The sequence below is a fragment of the Pipra filicauda genome, unplaced genomic scaffold, assembly GCF_003945595.2.
Source record: "Pipra filicauda isolate LSUMZ 115617 unplaced genomic scaffold, ASM394559v2 scaffold376_size704792_pilon, whole genome shotgun sequence".
NCBI classification, from domain to species: domain Eukaryota; kingdom Metazoa; phylum Chordata; class Aves; order Passeriformes; family Pipridae; genus Pipra; species Pipra filicauda.
Window position 1 is genome coordinate 581,257 of NW_024104505.1, and position 18,252 is coordinate 599,508.

Below are 18,252 nucleotides of genomic sequence, written 5' to 3' on the forward strand. Positions count from 1 at the left end.
AGTAGCCAAAACTGTAAAAGTGTCTCCTGCTGTCACAGAGACCTGATGGATGCCCTTGATGGACCTCTCACAGCCACAGGAATATTGGACTGTGTCTGAGCCACAGGGCAGCTGCTGACAGGATGCTTCAGCTAGACAGAATAAGAGATAAAGCAGCCACACCACTGCTAATCTACCACCAGGCTAGTAAGATATCTCTGATGAGAGATATCGCACAGTGTCATATTAATCTGTTCAAATTGTGTTCATGATGGAGTTACTACTCCTTCACTATGCTGTAGCTCATTACTGTGAATGTTCCAGTTTGGTTCTGTGCAAGCTCCATGCCTCTTTATGTACAGTGTATCAATGCAATGTAAATTACTAATTTCTTTTATTTAGGCCATTATTGATTTATGAATATCAATTTGGAAAAATGCTGTGAATTTGCAGTTCAGTATGGCTGTCACATTGCACCATGATCTGCAATACAATAGCAAATTTCTGTGACTAAATGGAGTCAGCACTTGGATGTAGCCTCATCTGACAAAATTCAACATGGGAGCAAGGGATAGTTTGCATCCTCTGGGCTTAACTGTGTTTCACACAAACCAGCTTTGATCTGTAAGGGCTGCAGCTGCTTTCAGATGTAAACGCATCTGGGTCCTACCAAAATGCCAGTTTGTAGCAGCTGTTAGTTCAAAGGGAGAGTGCAGGGAGCACAGCTATATTGATTCTGAGCTGACAGACAGAACCCTGCAGTAGGCTGGGTGGCTTCCTGGGACACAGAGAGGTGAGGGCTCATCTCTGCATCACTCTCAGCATGTTGCAGACAGGCTCTGACAGGCCCCAGGCAGTGCATGTACAGCCAGAGCCATGCACAGGGAGTGTTCGTAAGGCTCAGTCAAATCAAAACTCATTTTTTTTTCTCCCACTAAGGCTATATCCAGATCATACTGTAGCTATGCGCCAAAGAGGGGAAGGGAGGACAGTCCCATGTTCTTTTTTGTCTCAGCTTTATAGCAGCTACGGGAATTTTTTTAATTGTAAAAAGTAATACATGTTTTATTTTTAAATGGAGTCCAAGAAAGGCAGCTTTCACCTGCAGGTGGCAAGTTGCAGAAGCAATCACCCTCTCATGCAAATAGTTCCCTGTTTTGTCTCTGTTTTCACCTGCCATAGAGCAAATCCCTTAGGAGATAGAAAGGTGTATTCACAGCTGTGAGATTCTTCTGCTGGTGGGAATGTCGGGAAGGAAAGTGTTAAATGCTGAGGGTAAACGGCACCCAATTTGTTACCTAGTCAGCAGGGCAGAGAAGATCCCACAGATAAACCCAGCCTCGAAGCTTCTCCCCAGCTCAACTGGTTATTGCTCAGCGGCAGCTCTTACTCATCTGAATCTAGGTGGAGCTCCTTTCTTCCCTCCATTCCTCCCTCCCTCTCTGCTGTGTCTCTCCTGACTTTTCTCAAACATCCGTACATGCGGCCGTAGGTACCGGAACTCACTTTCCGGGAGCTTTGCAGAAGTACCCACTGCTTTGCGTTGCTGAGTCTGCGGCAGAGACAGCTGTTCCCGTCCCGCCAGCCACCCCTGCCCTGAACAATGGTGAAGTACGGCCTCGACTACACGCGGTGCAGATGGATCCTACCCCTGCTCCTAGGCATAGGAGTCATCTTCGGTATCATTGCGCTGGCGGGCAGGGGCTGGCTGGAGTCGCAGACCTTGCCCTACGTGCAGCAAGCGTCGTTATGGCAGAACTGCAGGAGGCTGGGTGGGGAATGGAGCTGCGAGTCCCTCATGGGTTACGGTAAGCGCCTGCAAGGGTGGCGGGGAGCAGTCTCTGAAGCAGCGGGTCACATCTCCAAACTCATCTTCCCTCTGCTCTCCTAACTGTATCGCCTAATATCTGGCATTTATATATGAGGTTATGGGCAATAGGAATTGTCACTGAAATACATCAAGGCTTTTGGCTAAACGGGTGAAGAAATAAAATGCCCTCACCCCTGTGAAATAAAAAACTGATGGGTTACATAATACAAAAAAACCCCACACATGGTAATGTATCAGTGCAGAAAATATTACAGCATTTTCTTCCTCTCTTAGAAGAAGCTGGTAACCTCTTCTCACTAATCACTACTTTTCAAAACTTAACGGCTACTGCTGATCAAATATCCAAACAGCAGGTTGTGTGGGTAAGCCTGGCATTAGTGTGACAAGCAAGTCTGAGTGCCAGCAAGAAATGAGGAGGTAAAAATGTAAGATGGTAGGAAAATATTCCCAGGGAGTGTCAGGCTGCAGAACGCTGCCCTGAAACTGCTCCGGTAGGTGGGTCGTGTGAAAAAGTCTCCTTGTGATTATGAAAGAAAGCTTTAAAAGATGAAAGGATTTCTTGTTTGTAATAAGTTTTGGTTAAGTATGCTATTAAACATGTTGTTGACCCAGGTGCAATCTTCAGCTTGAGAAGATGTAAACCACTGAGCCTGGAAGAAGAGCCCAAGAGAAGGGTCACTCTACCTGTGCCCTGTTTCTTTTTTTTTCCTTTTTTTTTCTTTCTGTATATCTGCTATTGGCCATGGTCTGAAATAAGTAATTGTGAATGAAGGGCTGTTAGCCTGAGCCAGGAGGAAAGTTCAAGTGTTCTTAAAATTTATTATAATGCAAATGAAAAGGAAGAACATTTTCTCCAAGGCTAAGAATCTCAGCTTTTATTGTTGAAAATGAGTGTAAAAACACTTGCAGAAGCAGTCTCAGGGATCATTTATTACAGCTTTTCAAAATTGTTCCGGAAAGTTTATTGTACATCATCAAACTCTACCTTCTATGCACAAAATTTGGCTGTAATGAGTTAATTGTAGCAGGCCTCTGTGAGTGCTGGGCTCCAGGGCAAGAGCAGTGCTATTGAGCATCACACCCAGTCCTGCTCTCAGGGCTCCACCACCAGCTGTGTGGCTGGGTATAAGTCAAGCCAGCAAATTGGCCTCTGGTACATGGCACTAGAGTGCAGGAGAGAGAACATGATGCTTAGCAAAGGGCTTCTCCCTAAGCTTCTCCTCCTAGGCGGTCAAGAGTCAGCTGTCCTCTTGATCTCCAGGTTAGGCCCTAGAAAATGCCACAAATGCCTGCTTTAACTGGAGAGAAAATACCAAGACATTTCACCTTGCTTCTCTTGATAATATAAGAGAATTTTCACCTTACTTCCAGGTCCTATATAATTGTTTGGCATTTCACTTCCTTCCTTATTCCGCCTCACTCTGATAGCCTTGAATTCTGCATCTGTATGCAGTTTCCCACTGGACAGCATCTACAGACAAACCAGTCCCTCTATGTGGACTATCCTACAGTGTCTGGGGTTGCCATGAATCATATCCACAGTAAGTCCAGCACTTTTAACACAGATATGTTGGACTTGGTACACATATGCAGAATATTATATGGCAGCTACGTTGGACACTCTAATGATGTTTCTGAAAGCATTAGAAATGCTGTTCACAAGCTGCATGACTGCCTTCTGCTCTCAATGGGCATGCATCCATCATTTGACCTCTTCACAGTGACTAAATACCCAGGAAACATAAGCAAATCCTCAAAATGCTCCTGGACAAAATTTCTAGGTAGAAGAGAAGAATATGTCTGGGACAGTGGAGTCACTTAGCCTGTGGGAGAATATGTAAAGCCTGTATGTAAACAATGGGTGCATAGGCCAGGTGACAGTGGATTACACTGCCAGGCTTCTGCCTCTGCAAGATTATGCCGTTAAAATGCAGATCTTGTCCTTCACAGGGGTGAGTTATTCCTAGCCCATGAGAGGTCTGTAGATTGACTCTTAAAGATGCGATCTCTTGACACTGTCCTGATCTTTCCAGACCTTTCCCTCAGACATCTTTTCTCCAGAGGTGGGTTGTGCTCAGATCCAGTCCTGGTCTCTGTTTTTCTTTGCTCAGTGGTGTGGGATTGGGATTTTTCTTCTGTGACTCCTGCTTTTTCTTATGCAGGGTACAGGTGGCTGATGCTGATCTTGGATTCTGACCAAAAGACAAGGCCATGAGACAGCATCTCACTTGTGACATCCAGGTCTTGTATTGAGCCTGATTCTGCCTGCCTCAGTGTTTAAACATAGGGTTTTAACAATTCTGGGATTGTGTTTATCCACTGTACTCCAGAAAGGCCTTGGAAAACAAGCAGTCAGCATCATGTGGGATGTTTAACTTTGTGCCAAGCTAAATACAGTGCTGGTTAAACAGAGTGTAATTATCCACCTTCCTGAGTGCAGAGACAAAAGACATGGTGTAAACATAAATGACAGAAGTGTTTTACATCCTTCCTGAGATGAGATCTCTTTCCCCCCTCTATGCCACAGTTTCCATCTTGTTTCTTCTGATCTTTACTTTCAGCTTCCCTGTCTAATCTGCCACTAGCTGGGTAGGTTCTGAAATTCCTGCGGGGATGGTTTCACTGATATATGTGATATGCATGTGTACTCCAGCAGCTGCCAGCAAATATTGTCAACATGACTTGGACAGTGTAGTTATCTTAATCCACTTCAGACATCTTCATCATATCATAATTAGATATAATTGTAACATTCTTGCAAGTTTTTAATTATAATGTGCAAATTCAAATCAAATGCTGCACGTGCAATGTTTATAATTCCCCTTGAATTTCTGCTGTTTGGCTTAAGATATGTTTATACACAGTCAGAAGACAGAAACCCAACATCATTGAGGTTGGTCAGATTGGAAGGGAAGCAGGTTGAATGTTTCATTGGCTGCACCAGTGGAGTTTGGAGTCTCCAAATAGCTGCTTAAACTGGCAGAATTAAAACCTCACAGGGTCACAGGGAAGACTTTTTTTTTGAAAGCCAGTAGAGTAGCTCCACTTGTGCAGTTGTCTGTTGTGAAAGCATCTGTTCACCCGTGATCTTTTGCAAAGTTTATGAGCTCTGTGAAAAGTGAGGATAGGAAGAGTTTATACAGTTATCTTCTCCAAGAGTTCAGATCATCTGCTTTAACCATATGACACTCATGTAGACTTTATCAGAAGTCTTTTGCTTTTCAAGCGTATTTAGTTCAAATAAATAGAACTTTCTAGGTAAAAATGTCTAGTGCATTGGGACACAGAATGCATTGAGTTTAGGATGAAGAGCTGAGAGATACAAACAGTAGCTCTTCATTGTTCTGTCTTTATGAAGAGAGATGAAGACATTTGGATAGAGAATGAGCATGATATGGAATATATCTGTCTGGGACATGGCTAAGTTCACAAAGAAAATGCAGAGGTTAAACCCCACCATGAAGCTGGTATAGCATTCCTTTGCTTTTCTTGATCTTTGCTATATTGCTTCTCTTGAACAAGGTGTGTCTTGCAGACCTGAGACACTTTTTCAGTATGTAATTTTATTCCACTGTAGGCTTTGAAGATGTTTAAACATGTGTAGGTTTGTCTGGGGGAAAATAACTGATTTTATTAGTCTCAATGTGATGCACAATGGGGTGAAAACCTTGTGATTACACTTGTCCCATCTTATGTTCCACCCAGCCCTGCAGCTCTTCCATGTGCAGATGCTGCCATCAAAACAACTGAAAGTTTAAAGCTTGAAGTTTAAATTGAAGTTATCAGCTCATTTGCATAGTGCAAACAGAGATCTTGGGGAAAAAAATCAGGAAAAGGCTTTTCCACATCGCAAGTGGAATCCAGTTCCTCAGTTATTTTCACATCACAGTATTCAATTATAGCCTTTTTCTAGGATGTGTGGAGGTTTTAGTGGCTATGGAGATTAGTGGAGGGATGAATGATTTTGTCATGTGGAAAGGACACCTTCCTGCAGCTTGTCTTCCAGGCAAATCACTGGCAACTGTATTCTAGGTAATTCCAGTTTTATTTTGATCTTTGAATATTAGTGCAATACTACAAGATATGAAGGCTAGTATAGTATGATTATAATGAAAAAATTACTTCAAATATGACAGTGGATGAGTATGGCTGCAAGATAAGTGAAAGAAGGGAATGTTGCAAAGGTAATAATCCTCTTGAGGAAAGAAATATTCTGCATCCCCTTTGATGAGTAGATTTGCTTCCCCTGTTTTGCCTGTATCAGGCTCTTATTTCTGGAGAATCTTTTGCTATGATGAAGCATTCTTTATTATTCTGGAGGAGGAACAAAATGGTAATCACTGAATAAAAGGGTAATGATGCAACAGCAGGTACAATCATCAGGGAATGATACAACAGCAAGGTTCATGGTGTGGTTGGGATCAGTTTCCAAGCAGCAAAGGCCCTCTCTTGGTGCTACATCTGCCACTGGACTTGCACTGCTGGCCACACAGCTCTCTCCCTCTGGAAAACTACCTTCTCTGTCAGACCAGTGACTCATCACACCTGGGGCTCAGGACAGACCAGGCACCAAGTATCACCATTGCCACGCTACCTACATAAAACTGTTTTGCCTTTCCCCGTGTTCCCATAGCATCTGACAGCCAGCACCTAATTCCAGGCATGGGGAAACCCAGAGGGACAGAATGGAATACAGCAGGGCTTGGGAGGAGAAGCAAGCAGTCCCAGTGGCTCTTTGGCATCTGAGAGTGTCTGTACATTGGAACAGAAATGAAGCAAGCAAATAACTGTGCTTTTGAAGCAGGGACCAGCTGAAGTCACAGTGCCTTTATTGCAGTTTTTCCCCAAAGTCAAGGTTCTGCATTTAACAGCTTTCAGAATCTGGTAATATCCAAGTAGATTTGTGAAAGTGTCCTTGCAGCTGGAAAACAAAGGCTCAGGATGTTTCTGACCAGTCCAAGGAAGCCTGTGGGAGAGCTCAGGATGAACCCCAGCTCTATGCCCTGTAAGTGGCGCAGATTACGGGGCAAGCCTTGACTCCTTTGACGCAGGGTGAACTGAAAATGAAAGCCTCTTGCCGTTCCTACTGTATTGTAGCATGAAATGGTTATATTTATCTAGAGTGATTGCCTGTAGTTTAATGACAATGTGTGGAGAAGCACACAATTTCCTGTCATCAGTCTCCTAAAAGTCTAGCGTTACCTGGGACTAACCAGTGAGAAATGACATTACAAGATTAGTTACTTAATAATGTAGAATATTCAATAATTATTCAAAACACAGAATGATAGAAAATACAGTCTCAAACATATAGAGTAATGAAAATATCACAACAGTGTATTTAAGGAACTCTGCTGCAAGAACGAAAGAAAAAATTCTATTTTTCCCCATCTTGTAGGAGACACTTCATTGTTTCTAAAAAGTTATAAGAGAAGGGAATCAAGCCTAGAGAATTTAATTACCATGGCATTTTTCATTTCTCATCTGCAATTGCTAACATGCTTTCCCTTGTAATTTAAGAGCTTGCCCTTTTATAATTTTAGTGGCAGATTCATTTAATCAGAGTATTTTCTAAATAATAGTTATGTTCTTGAGCAATTAATTCTACAAACCTCCCTTTAATAATTACAGTTAGATTGGGTGGAAAAATAGCAGTTATGTAGAGGGTTCTCATCTCCCCATCAGGAAATATGAACTGCTGGTGTTGAGGACTTTGTGAAGATCCTCAACACTCTGTGTTCAGGACCTGAAATGCTTGAGAGAGGATTCCATTCACTCACACACACAGGAGTCATCTCTGCTGAAAGCATGTGGAAACTTGTGGCCAAGCTCTCAATTCTCTTCACCTCATCTCTTCCTCTGGCTTATTGAGGTAATCTGATACAGCAGAGCTGTAATAACCTCTCCATAGTCTGAACAGTGATACGGGTGCCAAGATGCACTCACAATTTCACTGTAGGTTTAAACAGTCAGATTGCTTAAGTGGAAAAGTGTTACGTAAGAAAATAAATGAAACTCTCAAAACATTTTTTCACATTTCTATATCACTTCTCACTGGCAGCTTGTGTTGTTCTGAGCAATTTTAAACACATTGACTCAGTCAGTGTTGTAATGCTATGTTTCTTCTTGGTTAAGTACCATTACAAAATATCTCATTGGTCAAAAATTCCCAGGAACTCAAGGTAGTTTGTGGCATGATGGCAGTAGCCCGTGTCCCAGAGGTATCTAGCTTTCTTCTACTAGTACTAAATCACACTTCAGATCACTTCAGGTGCATCAAATCTGCAATTTAATACATCTAATGTCACCTATTATGTTGACATATGTCAACGTAATGTCACCTATTATGCACACTGTGCCCAAATCAGGCCCCAAATACAGGAAGTCTCTATGCAGTTCATTAAGCAATGCCATTAGCACTAAGGAGCAAGTGATGAAAATTTTCAGGAGGCATTGTAAAACTGTTTAATTTGTAAGAACAGTAAATAGAATTAATGTATTTTTAAGGGCACAAAGCACCATTTCTGCCTACATGTTGGGGTTTTATTTTGCAAATGGTGAAATTTTGCTTCTAAGAGAAAATCAGGTCCAGATTCACAGCTGCTGTCTGTTAGAGGGAAATTCCCTAGTGCAAAAGGCAACTTTCAGCAAGGTTCCAGAACAAAGTTTGCTCACAGCATAAAAACTTCAGATTAAGAGTGAGAACAATACTTGGTGCATATGGAAATAAGATGTAAATTCAGTGTTCTTTAGTCTCAAATGTCTCTGGGAATATAAAACTTTAAAAGAACTTTTTTGGAAAAGTTCCACTCTGCTGTTTTGATTAGATGTCCTAGTTCATAGCCTGTGTTATTATGAAAATTGGTTCTATTTAATTCACATTTGATATTTCAGCCCATCTTTAACTCAGGGGTAGTTAGGGAGCAGGTACATCTTGCTATTCTCATTAACTGAGCTTATGTAAATGAACTGATTAATCAATGCCTTATCTGTTTCATTTACCTGATCCTCCCAACTCCCATATACACATCCAAGTGTAAGTAATCCTGCTTTAATTTAAAATAAATAGGAAAAAACAGAAGGAAAAAATGTTATAGCATTAAAGTGTATGAGACTGAGTTTTAATCCTGAGATATTCTCAGTGTATGCAACTGCTTCTCAAGATAATGTGAGATAGGGGTACTCCCTGACTCTCATGAGCAAACCTTTAATTTTGAGCCACTATGTGTGCATTATTTTTAATAGCTAACTTACTCCCTTGGTGCTCACTTTGATGATGGCTCTACACCCTCTGCCACTTCTGCCTTCCTAGCGCTAAGCATCAGGAAGCAGCTCTCATTAATAGAACACTTGCAGAAGCCAGCTTCTAAGTCAAGTCTGTACATGTCTGAGCTTATTATGAGATGAATTTGAGCCACTCCCTGAAGATGTAACTACTCCTCCCCTCAAATTCAAGTTGGAATAGCTTCTCAGTTTAATTGCTTACCTCAGTAAGAGGGGAGGGTTGCCGATTACATAGAGGCTTTGCCTGTGTTTGTTTGTGAGTGAAGTCAGTAGTGAGGAATTAATAGGTTTTTGCTTTAAAGGAATTAAAGCCCTACAAGTCACACTGAACTATCACTTTAGCACTCAGCTGTGGTCAAGACTGCCTTCTGCTAATATGTACTGTGTTTTATTGAGAGATGACATATGCATAGAGGTTCTTGTCCTTAATGTTGTCATTTAAAATCATTATTATGGGGTAATTGTCATAAAGTCCTAATCCTTTCTTGTTTGTATGGGACCTGTTACTGATCACCAAGAAACTTTTGCAATGACATTATCTTAGTGTGAACCTAAATAGGTCATTCTCTGTTTCCATGGTTGTCTCTTAAATAGTGGCAAGCTAAAAGCTGGTTCCAGGTCCCATAAAAATGGCTTTCATGTTATGAGATAATACTCTGCTATTAAATGAGAAATCCATAATAACTCCCAATGAACTCTAAAGAAGTAATGCTAGGGGGAACTCTAAAGAAGTAATGCTAGGGGAATTAAGAATGGAGTTACCAAAAAGGGAGCCACACAGAAGGACTAAAAATTATGTATTCCACTCCAAAGGTTATAAACTCACACAAAAAAAATTCAAAGGAAATCATCCAGTATTGACTACTGTTGGAAAGATGCACAGAAAGTGAAGTTGCTTCAAAAATGATCAAGATATAATGAAGACAGAAACTCAGAAAATAGTGCACATCCAATCATGCCTTTGATTTTTTTTCTCATTTTATTCTGTTCCTAAGTTATGCATGACTAACATATGATTTTTCCTCATTTGTACAGATTTCCTTTGAAACTATTTTCGGTCAATAGCTTTCAGTCTGCACGTGCAATTTATCCATAAGCTGCTTTTAATAGTTTTGGATTTATGGGTATTTCAATGCCAGCTCATGTGATCAGCAAACACTTGCAGAGATTTCAATGTACATTTATTTTCAGAAAGAGCGCAGAAATTTCCCATAGTTGGCACGTTGTGGAGTTGGGATTTCCAGGAGACAGGATATTGCACTGTTTAGTGTTGCACAGGTAACATGGGCAATCCAGAGTCCTGATGACAGTGGCTTGCACATACACTAGCAGCTTGTAACCCTTCAGCTGACAGAGGTGTGTTAATGAGTTTGATGGACCATCTTAAGATTCAGAAATCACATGTTCTGCTGTAAACATGGGCACTTTCACATAGAAACTTTCTTGAGGAGTACAAACCAAAGGGAAATGGGTAAAACCTGGCCAAAGCAGTCCCTTTTCAAAGTGAAGTGTGTGCTCTGTAGTGTTCACCACACCCTGAAGAAGAATGTCAGGTTGAGAAACCCAAGTGAGTTCAGCTCTGTTTCCAAAATAATACTCTTTCCCTTTAATCAAAGAGATGTAAAACAGGTTGAGCTTTGCAAACTCAGCCCAGAAACATTCTCATTACATACAACAGAGAAATGAATTGCCACCATTGCAGATTTTAGTTCTTGTAAGAATTGTTTTGCAAGATTGTAGATAGAACTGCAGCATTTGTGTTTCTTTCCCTTGGTAGTATGAAGGATAATAGAGAAAAATATTAGTCTGTTACATTTTCTCCTCTCGATCCCTGTTCCTTTTGAATTAAAGATATCCTTTCTCAAATTGCCGCACAATTCACTGCAGTGTTAAAATGATCAGTCAGCAAGAACCTGTAGGTAATTGTTGGTGTCTTCAAGGTGGCAACAAACCTTTGTTTTTCTTCCCAGTGATAGCTGTGTATTTAGCTTCCAGCCAGGAAGAAAATTTGGAGAAATATATTCTTATTGATTATACAAGGAACAGTACTCCTGAATTCTCTGGGGTGACTTTCAGAAAATGTGACCAAAAGAGAGACTCGATAGTTTATGTGGTTTGGGCGTGCCAGATCAAGGAAAACAAGGGAATTTTATTGTGAATATTTTCCCATGTTTTGAAACACATACGACAGAAAAACAGGCATTTGCATTTGTCATGAGGGAAGTCGGCTTCCCATGCTATTTTCAAGGTACCACAGCTCTTTTTTGAGGGCACCATTTGGAGCATGAAAGATGGCAGGCTAAGGAAATACTAGGTCTGGTTGTTTGAAGTTTTGGCTAAACTTGCTACTGACCAAGGAAGGTTGTTTCCTTATGTGTGAAGCACAAACAGTGTTTACGCTTTTGCAAACTGTAAAAGCAAGTGAGCAAAATCAGGAAGGCGGGAAACTGCAGGCACTCAGTCCTGGATCTCTAATTAAGTCCATCAGGTTCCCCATGGCTGCAGCCAGCTGCAGGATATTCTGAATGTGTTTATATGGTGCAATCCAAGAGGTAGTCATGCTACCTCCAAACTGATTTAGCTTTAATAGCAGAGTAATAAAGCTGCGTTATTATTGAATTCTGTCTCAGTTCATTATCTTGCTCATAAGAAACCATGAGTTCTGTCCTGGCTTGGGCGGGCTCTTTCTGGTCTCTAAATTAGCTCAGGGGTCTTCTCACACTGTAGGGAGTTTTAGAAGGCAGGCATTTATTTTCATTTTCCAGTAGTCACATATTACTGTATTCACTGTGGATAGCCCAGACTTTCACAAATCATTGGTGATTGACATACAAAACACTATTATCAGAAGCACTGTCCTTGCTCTGCTTGAGATAGGCATAAAAACATGGGTTCCTTCTGTCTGTTTGGGTTAGCAAGGTCTTGTTTTAAGACAAAATTGCTCAGAAAATTACCAGTTAGAAGGAGTTTTGAAGAGTGGATGGTATGTAGCTGCCTACAAACCCTACAAAGTGTTCATTGGTGTTCTTTCAGCTGACAGAGGAACTAAAAAAGGGAGAAATAGGACTGGTACCAAAGTGTTACAGTATCCTGCTGGTATTCAAGGACACTTTTGCATAAACACATATTCCTTTTCTAACAAGCACATTTTAACTCTTAAACAGCCAAAACATCACCACCATTTTTGGGGCTGAGAAAACAGATCTCAGAAATTGCTGAATATTTTCAAAGACTCAGCTTGGTAACCTGTAACTGCTGCTCCCTCTGTTTCTCTTCTTGATTTGATGACAGTTGGACTGGATCCTTTCAGCTTTCAGCTGCCCTCTCTCCAGAGCCAAGCATACTTTCAGTTGGTGTCGCACCAGTGAGGATTCTTTGGCCTGGAGTACACATTTTTAAGAAAAAGCTTTGCAGTTAGAACAATTTATTTATGCTTTTGCTCAATGTTAAAACAAAAAAAACCCCGCAACATTAAAAGATAAGAAAATGTTTGGTCCAAATTAGCCACTTGTTTGTCAGTGGTTTTTGATCAATTTAATTGTACTAATTCTGATATTTTTAAGGAATTTTAAGTTCTAGTTCTATTGGTAAAGGCAGTAAGCTACTTCAGTGCTCCTGGCTGGCACAAGGAAAAATAAACATCTTGGATATAGAAACAATATTATTCTTGCACAAAGCTTTTGCTACCTTTTACCCTAGAAAGGTAAGGTGTTTACACACTCAGACTTAGTAGTCTTAGACTACTGATAGCTGCTGCTTTTTGTAAAAGACAAATGAAGTCAGTTCCTCAAAAATACCCCATAAAGACTCTTCCATGCAATCCTACTGCCTTACTTGGAGCTGCATATTGTTTTTCTTCCAACGTTGAGTTAATTTTTTTCTCTTCTGTAGAAGTGACAGTCACAAAATTGGCTGTTAAGTGATTAAGCAATGCCTCCAAGTGATGTAAGTATCCTGCAACAAACATGTCTCTTCTTGTCATAGAGCCATTGCCCAGCAGGCTGGGCGTGCGCCCAGTCTGCTTTCATACAGTCACAGCATTTGTAACACTTCTTCAGGAAAAACACCTGGGTGAGCCTGGTGGAGGAGGGAGATGCTGGCATAGGCAAGGTGCCAGCACACATGGCTGCAGACACCAACCATGCCTCCCTGAGCCCCCAGCCCAGGTGATGCTCCCACCCCAGAATTTGGTGCTCTTCCATCAGCTCTTGGGAAGCAAGGCTGACCTTTGGCAGACTGGCAGTGGGCGAGACGGAATGCCTAGGACTCCTGGTGCCTCAGAACTTGCTGGGCAGGCAGCTGTTGAGTCTGCTCTAGGAAAGGACACTCCTTTGCCTGGGAGTTTTGTACCTAACCAGAACCAGTTGTGCACCTAAGAAAAACCATCACCTCTACATGTCCTTGTCACTTCACCCTTCTGGCAAAAGTTATAGTTCTTGTATGCTGGATGGCAGTGAGGTCACAACTGCTGAGAGACTTCTCTTTTGGCCAGGTGTCACTGTTTTGCCTTTTAGAGGGGTAACAGAGTGGCTGGGAGCAGGAGCGTCTTCAACAGGGTATACTGAGCAGTATAATAAATTCCTCTTCCTGAGTGTTTCTTCTAGTACTCTGCCTGAGGTGCTGTCCTCCCACCTGTGCCTCCACATTCAAGCCTACTATAAACTCCCAGAGAGAAGAGTTTGGGCTAAGATAATGGACTAGAAAATGAGATGTAAGAATATGCTAGCTGTCCCTATCAGTCTTCTCAGGCAGCTGCCTGTTTACAGGAAAAAAATACAGCTGAAAAGCCCTATAAGCAGACAGAAAGTTTTTTGGCATAAGAAAGGAAATGGACATGACATAAAACTGAAAATACACTGCAATAGCTAGAATGAAGCAGGGATCATAAATCAGGGGAGATGAAAGGGAAATTTGTTTTGATGGACTTATGGGAAGAAAAGGATATCTGGAAAATCCTGATCCATTTTTCTCATCTAATATAGTGGTGGTATAGGGCCTGGGGGAAGAGCGATTTGTCACTCACTAGAAACAGGCCAGTGGCTTTCATGCATACCTGACTCTAGTCATGGGAAACGCAGGACAATTTGCATTTAATTACTTGCGTGCTTAAAGCAAACAAATTGGCAGGTCACTGGATATCAAAAATCTTAACTTGCACAATTTCAGATGCAACTTTTACTGAACAGTGTGCACTGCATTTAAGTTGAATTGTAATTATCATCAGAGTTGTTTGAGATATGGTAATTTTTTGGCATTGCTGCTGTATATATTTGGTTACAAGCCAAAACTTTACAAATGCATAGTGTATAGGTGAGGGGATGAAGTCTGTAGATGCCTAGCAGACTTCAACTGCTTATTCAATTTAAAACATAATTTAAAAAGTGTTAAAACGGGGTTTTTACATTTAAAAGAGGAGACACTTTGATCTCTTTGAGTGGTAGTTGCTCCTCAAGTCTTAAAATATTAAATAAATATTATTTTTCCAGTTATTATGCCAACATAATATGCTTTGCTTTGACATGTTATAACATAAAGTTATATAATTTGAAAATTAAAGAATTAATATCCTGAACAAACTTGTCAAAATGAAGTGGTTCTAAATTTGTACCAAAATTAGAGGTCAAATTTCTTTACAAAACAGATTCCAAATCCTTAACTCCATTTAAGACACAGAGCTAAACAAAGGCAGAAATCTCTGAATTTTGACATTTGTGGGCTACTGCCACACCTGTAAGTTTGCATGTGCTTGTATGAACTTTTCATTTTAAAGGAAGAATTAAATTCATTTCAGGGCAGTCTAATTCCCCTTATCCATGCAAAATGAAGCTGATTTTATGGCATCTGCTGAGGTAACATTTGTTATTAAAGGAGGGTGTCCATTCTTACATTTTAAAGCCATTTTTGTCTAGATTCTTCGTTGTTAAAGCTAAAGAATAAGCTTGCATGCAAGCCCCATTGGAATCCGTGTGAGAGGACAAAGCTGGCATTTTTATGCATTCTGCACTTAATGCATGATTTTTTTGTGGAACTAAAATGTTCACCTTTAAGAGGAGAGAAAGATCCCATGCTTTTTTTTTTGGGAGCTAACCTTCTTTTCACAGTTTTTAAAATGAACCTTTCATTATGAACCACAGAAAAACAATCCAAAGGATTTTTTTTATTGTTTTTGTTCCTTTCTAATGTATCTTCCTTCTGATTTCAGCTTGGGGAAGAGCTGCTGCTGCGACATACCTGGTTGGCTTTCTACTTCTAGTCATCTGTTTTGCTCTGGCCATCATAGCATTTGCCATTGACACACTTCGGTTCAACTTCATTCGTGGGATTGGAGGCTTACTTTTTGTGGCTGGTAAGGAGTCAGGCTTAAAGTATGCAGATATATCCATACTAGAACTGATTATTTCCCTCAGTCAGTTCTATACTCAAGTCTCTGCCTGTGTGCACCTGAGCTCTCTGGGAAGTCTGTCACAGCAGTGGATCAATTTTTAGATCCTCCAAAATGTGGGTGATTTTAGCTACAGGTATTATGGAATGGGCTGGATGTTAAACATCTTTTGTTCTCTCCTGTTTCTTCAGCTGTGTTCTCCATCATGGGCCTGGTCATTTATCCAGTAAAGTTCTCATCTGAAATGGAAATGACAGGAATTAATATGTTCAGCTGGGCTTATGGCTTTGGCTGGACCACCGCCATTATGGAAATATGCTTGGGATTCTTCTTCTGCTGCCTTCCTAACTATGAAGATCAGATCTTGGGTAACGTCAAGCCCACATATTTTTACTCTTCCCCATAAGCACCTGGAAAACTGTTTTCATATTCCAGAGATATCTGACAGACTAGCTATGTTTTTCAGAATATTGTCATCAGATGTTAGTAGAAAAGGCTGGAAACTTTTCAAATGTAAAAAAATGGCACTGGCATCTGCAATAAAGTTATTTACTCTATTTTGGACCTTTATATCTGATGTGGGTTGCTTAGATAAACTGTAAATGTTAAAAGATGTAGGTTTTCCTCATTCATTCCCATGAGTGGGGTGCATGTGGATTCCATTGCATCTTCAATACAGTCATATTTTTAATTAAATTTAGAAAAGCTTTTTAAACTGGCAATTAACAGAACAATGTGTTTCACCTTCCTGAAGGAAAGCAACTCACAAAAAATCCCATTTTATATGTATCATCTTTAATCTAAAGATTTTGCACATTTTTCAAGAAGTAAAATACCTTAATCCACTGACTAAGTGGTAAATTAATCAGCCAGCACTTCATAACTTTGCTTCCATTTTTCATTCATTCACTTAAGCTATAAGGACAGGTTAAAAGAGGATTAAAGGCACCTACTAAAGCCAGGATCTTCACTTTTACCCATCCATATGGAATGTATTTATTTCTAAATATTAGCAAGAGTAAGCAAGGACCATCAGTAATCCCTTAAAAATCCTGGCATGCCATTGCTGGTGCCACTACAGAGTGGGTAGAGGCAGAGGGGATTTCGAGCCACCCCTGCAAACTACAGACCTGGTTTGATAAAGCTCCTGGTGTGGTTTTCTTCTTGGGCATCTGACACTTTTTTCTGCTGTATCAAAAAACCTATGGCTTTAAAATGCTTTGTAATATGGTCCAGCTTTTTTATCCAGTGTAGAAAGGTTGGGTATGATTCCCCTACACCTGAGGAGTTGAGCTGGAGCAGTGTGAGTGTAAGTATCAAACAGTTGATAAAAGGCCCTTTTTTCATTCATTTGTTGTTCTTAAGTATTTTAAAAGTGGAAAATGCATATTGTCATATGTAACTGTAAAATGCATAAATGCGCCTTGCCATCTCATACTAAAGCTCTCAAAGAGAAAATCACATCATAAACCACCTTTCAGCATCTTATACTCCACAGTGCCTCAAGCCTAGATATATTGCAAGCAATGAAGTATACTCAAGATTCTGCTGTTTTCTGCCTTGTTAAACCTAACTTTATAACATTCCATTTATTCTTAAAGGTGAAAAAAGAAAAAAGGATAATTTGTTATGTGGAAAAGAAGTCTTATCTAAACACTTAGCTACGGAGGTTTATTAGCTTGTAACACATCTGCAATTTTTGTAACTACGTATGCTTTATGAAAAGTGCCCTGCCAAGTTTTCTTTACTCCGAAGGATAAGAGGTTGAAAATTTTTTAGTAAAACCTCTTGGTAGCTGAAACCAATAAAGGCACAGGGCTTCACCTGGGTTGTTTGGGGCTTTTGTTTGTTCGTTTGTTTAAGCAATTAACTCCATTCACTTCTATGGAGTGTTTCTAAGTTTGATCAATAAGCATAAGAGATGTATAAGACCAATGGGGAAAATAAATGCAACAAGGAATAGTTAGACAGGGATTTGTAAATACCTTCAGAAGATATTTCTTAGCTGGAAGGAAGTCAAAATGGAATAGAGTTGAGAACACAGTTTGTATTAAATAACTTGCAATTCTTCGTGTAATATTATCCATTCAGGAAAAGAAATCATAAATATTTTCATTATGCTTATTACACCTAATAAATGATGGTATCTATGTATTGTTTCAAAAATGAGTCTTAACTTTTGTTCTCTACTGAGATTGGAGAACTGTGGACTCTTCCAAAGCCTCCTCTTCTCAAGCACCACATTGGAGCACCTGGGTATGCTGGCTGGATTTTGAGAGGGGAGAATAACTTACACATCTAGCATCACAACGGCTTGTGTTATTCTTCAGTCCTATTCTGGCTGTCTCCCAAGGCCTTTTGTACAAGCACATGAGAATAGTGCACATGCTCTGTTTGCTTATGGGCTACGTGCTGTCAGGTAACTATATGCATGATTCTGTGCTATAATGTGCTACAGCTCGTTTTGGCATGGATGGTAACACATTTGGTATTCACCACATAGGAAGCCAGAGCAGTCCTGCTCAATGTGTTTGCTCCAACAGATGTGTCAATCCCTTGGGGAAGCAAAAGGAACTTAAGCAACCACCGTTTGTATTTACAATTTCTTTAACATTAGCTGGACACTGACAAAACATCTGGAGGTGGGGAAAGGTGCAAAAAGCAAGGTTTAGGAGTGTGACTCCAACCTTGATGAGAGAACAGCATAATTAAAAAGTTAGCAAAATCTCCAGCGATCATCCCCCTTCCTTCCTCCTTGTCTTTGCTGCTCTCAGCA

At 40.4% G+C, this 18,252-nt stretch overlaps 1 protein-coding gene across 1 annotated transcript; it reads left to right on the plus strand.

The window, feature by feature from the left end:
• Positions 1–1,411: 1,411 nt before the first annotated feature.
• On the plus strand, positions 1,412–17,626 carry LOC113988082 (p53 apoptosis effector related to PMP-22-like). Its single transcript, XM_027721341.2, has 3 exons — positions 1,412–1,787; positions 15,297–15,440; positions 15,668–17,626. The coding sequence occupies exons 1-3, from the start codon at positions 1,583–1,585 to the stop codon at positions 15,880–15,882; spliced, it is 564 nt and encodes a 187-aa protein (XP_027577142.1). The 5' UTR covers positions 1,412–1,582; the 3' UTR covers positions 15,883–17,626.
• Positions 17,627–18,252: the final 626 nt, after the last annotated feature.

Coding starts and splice junctions, on each gene's coding strand:
- LOC113988082 (XM_027721341.2), top strand. CDS start 1,583: ATGGTGAAGTACGGCCTCGACTACACGCGGTGCAGATGGATCCTACCC. Junction 1,788..15,296: donor CGAGTCCCTCATGGGTTACG/GTAAGCGCCTGC, acceptor TTCTGATTTCAG/CTTGGGGAAGAGCTGCTGCT. Junction 15,441..15,667: donor AGGCTTACTTTTTGTGGCTG/GTAAGGAGTCAG, acceptor CTGTTTCTTCAG/CTGTGTTCTCCATCATGGGC.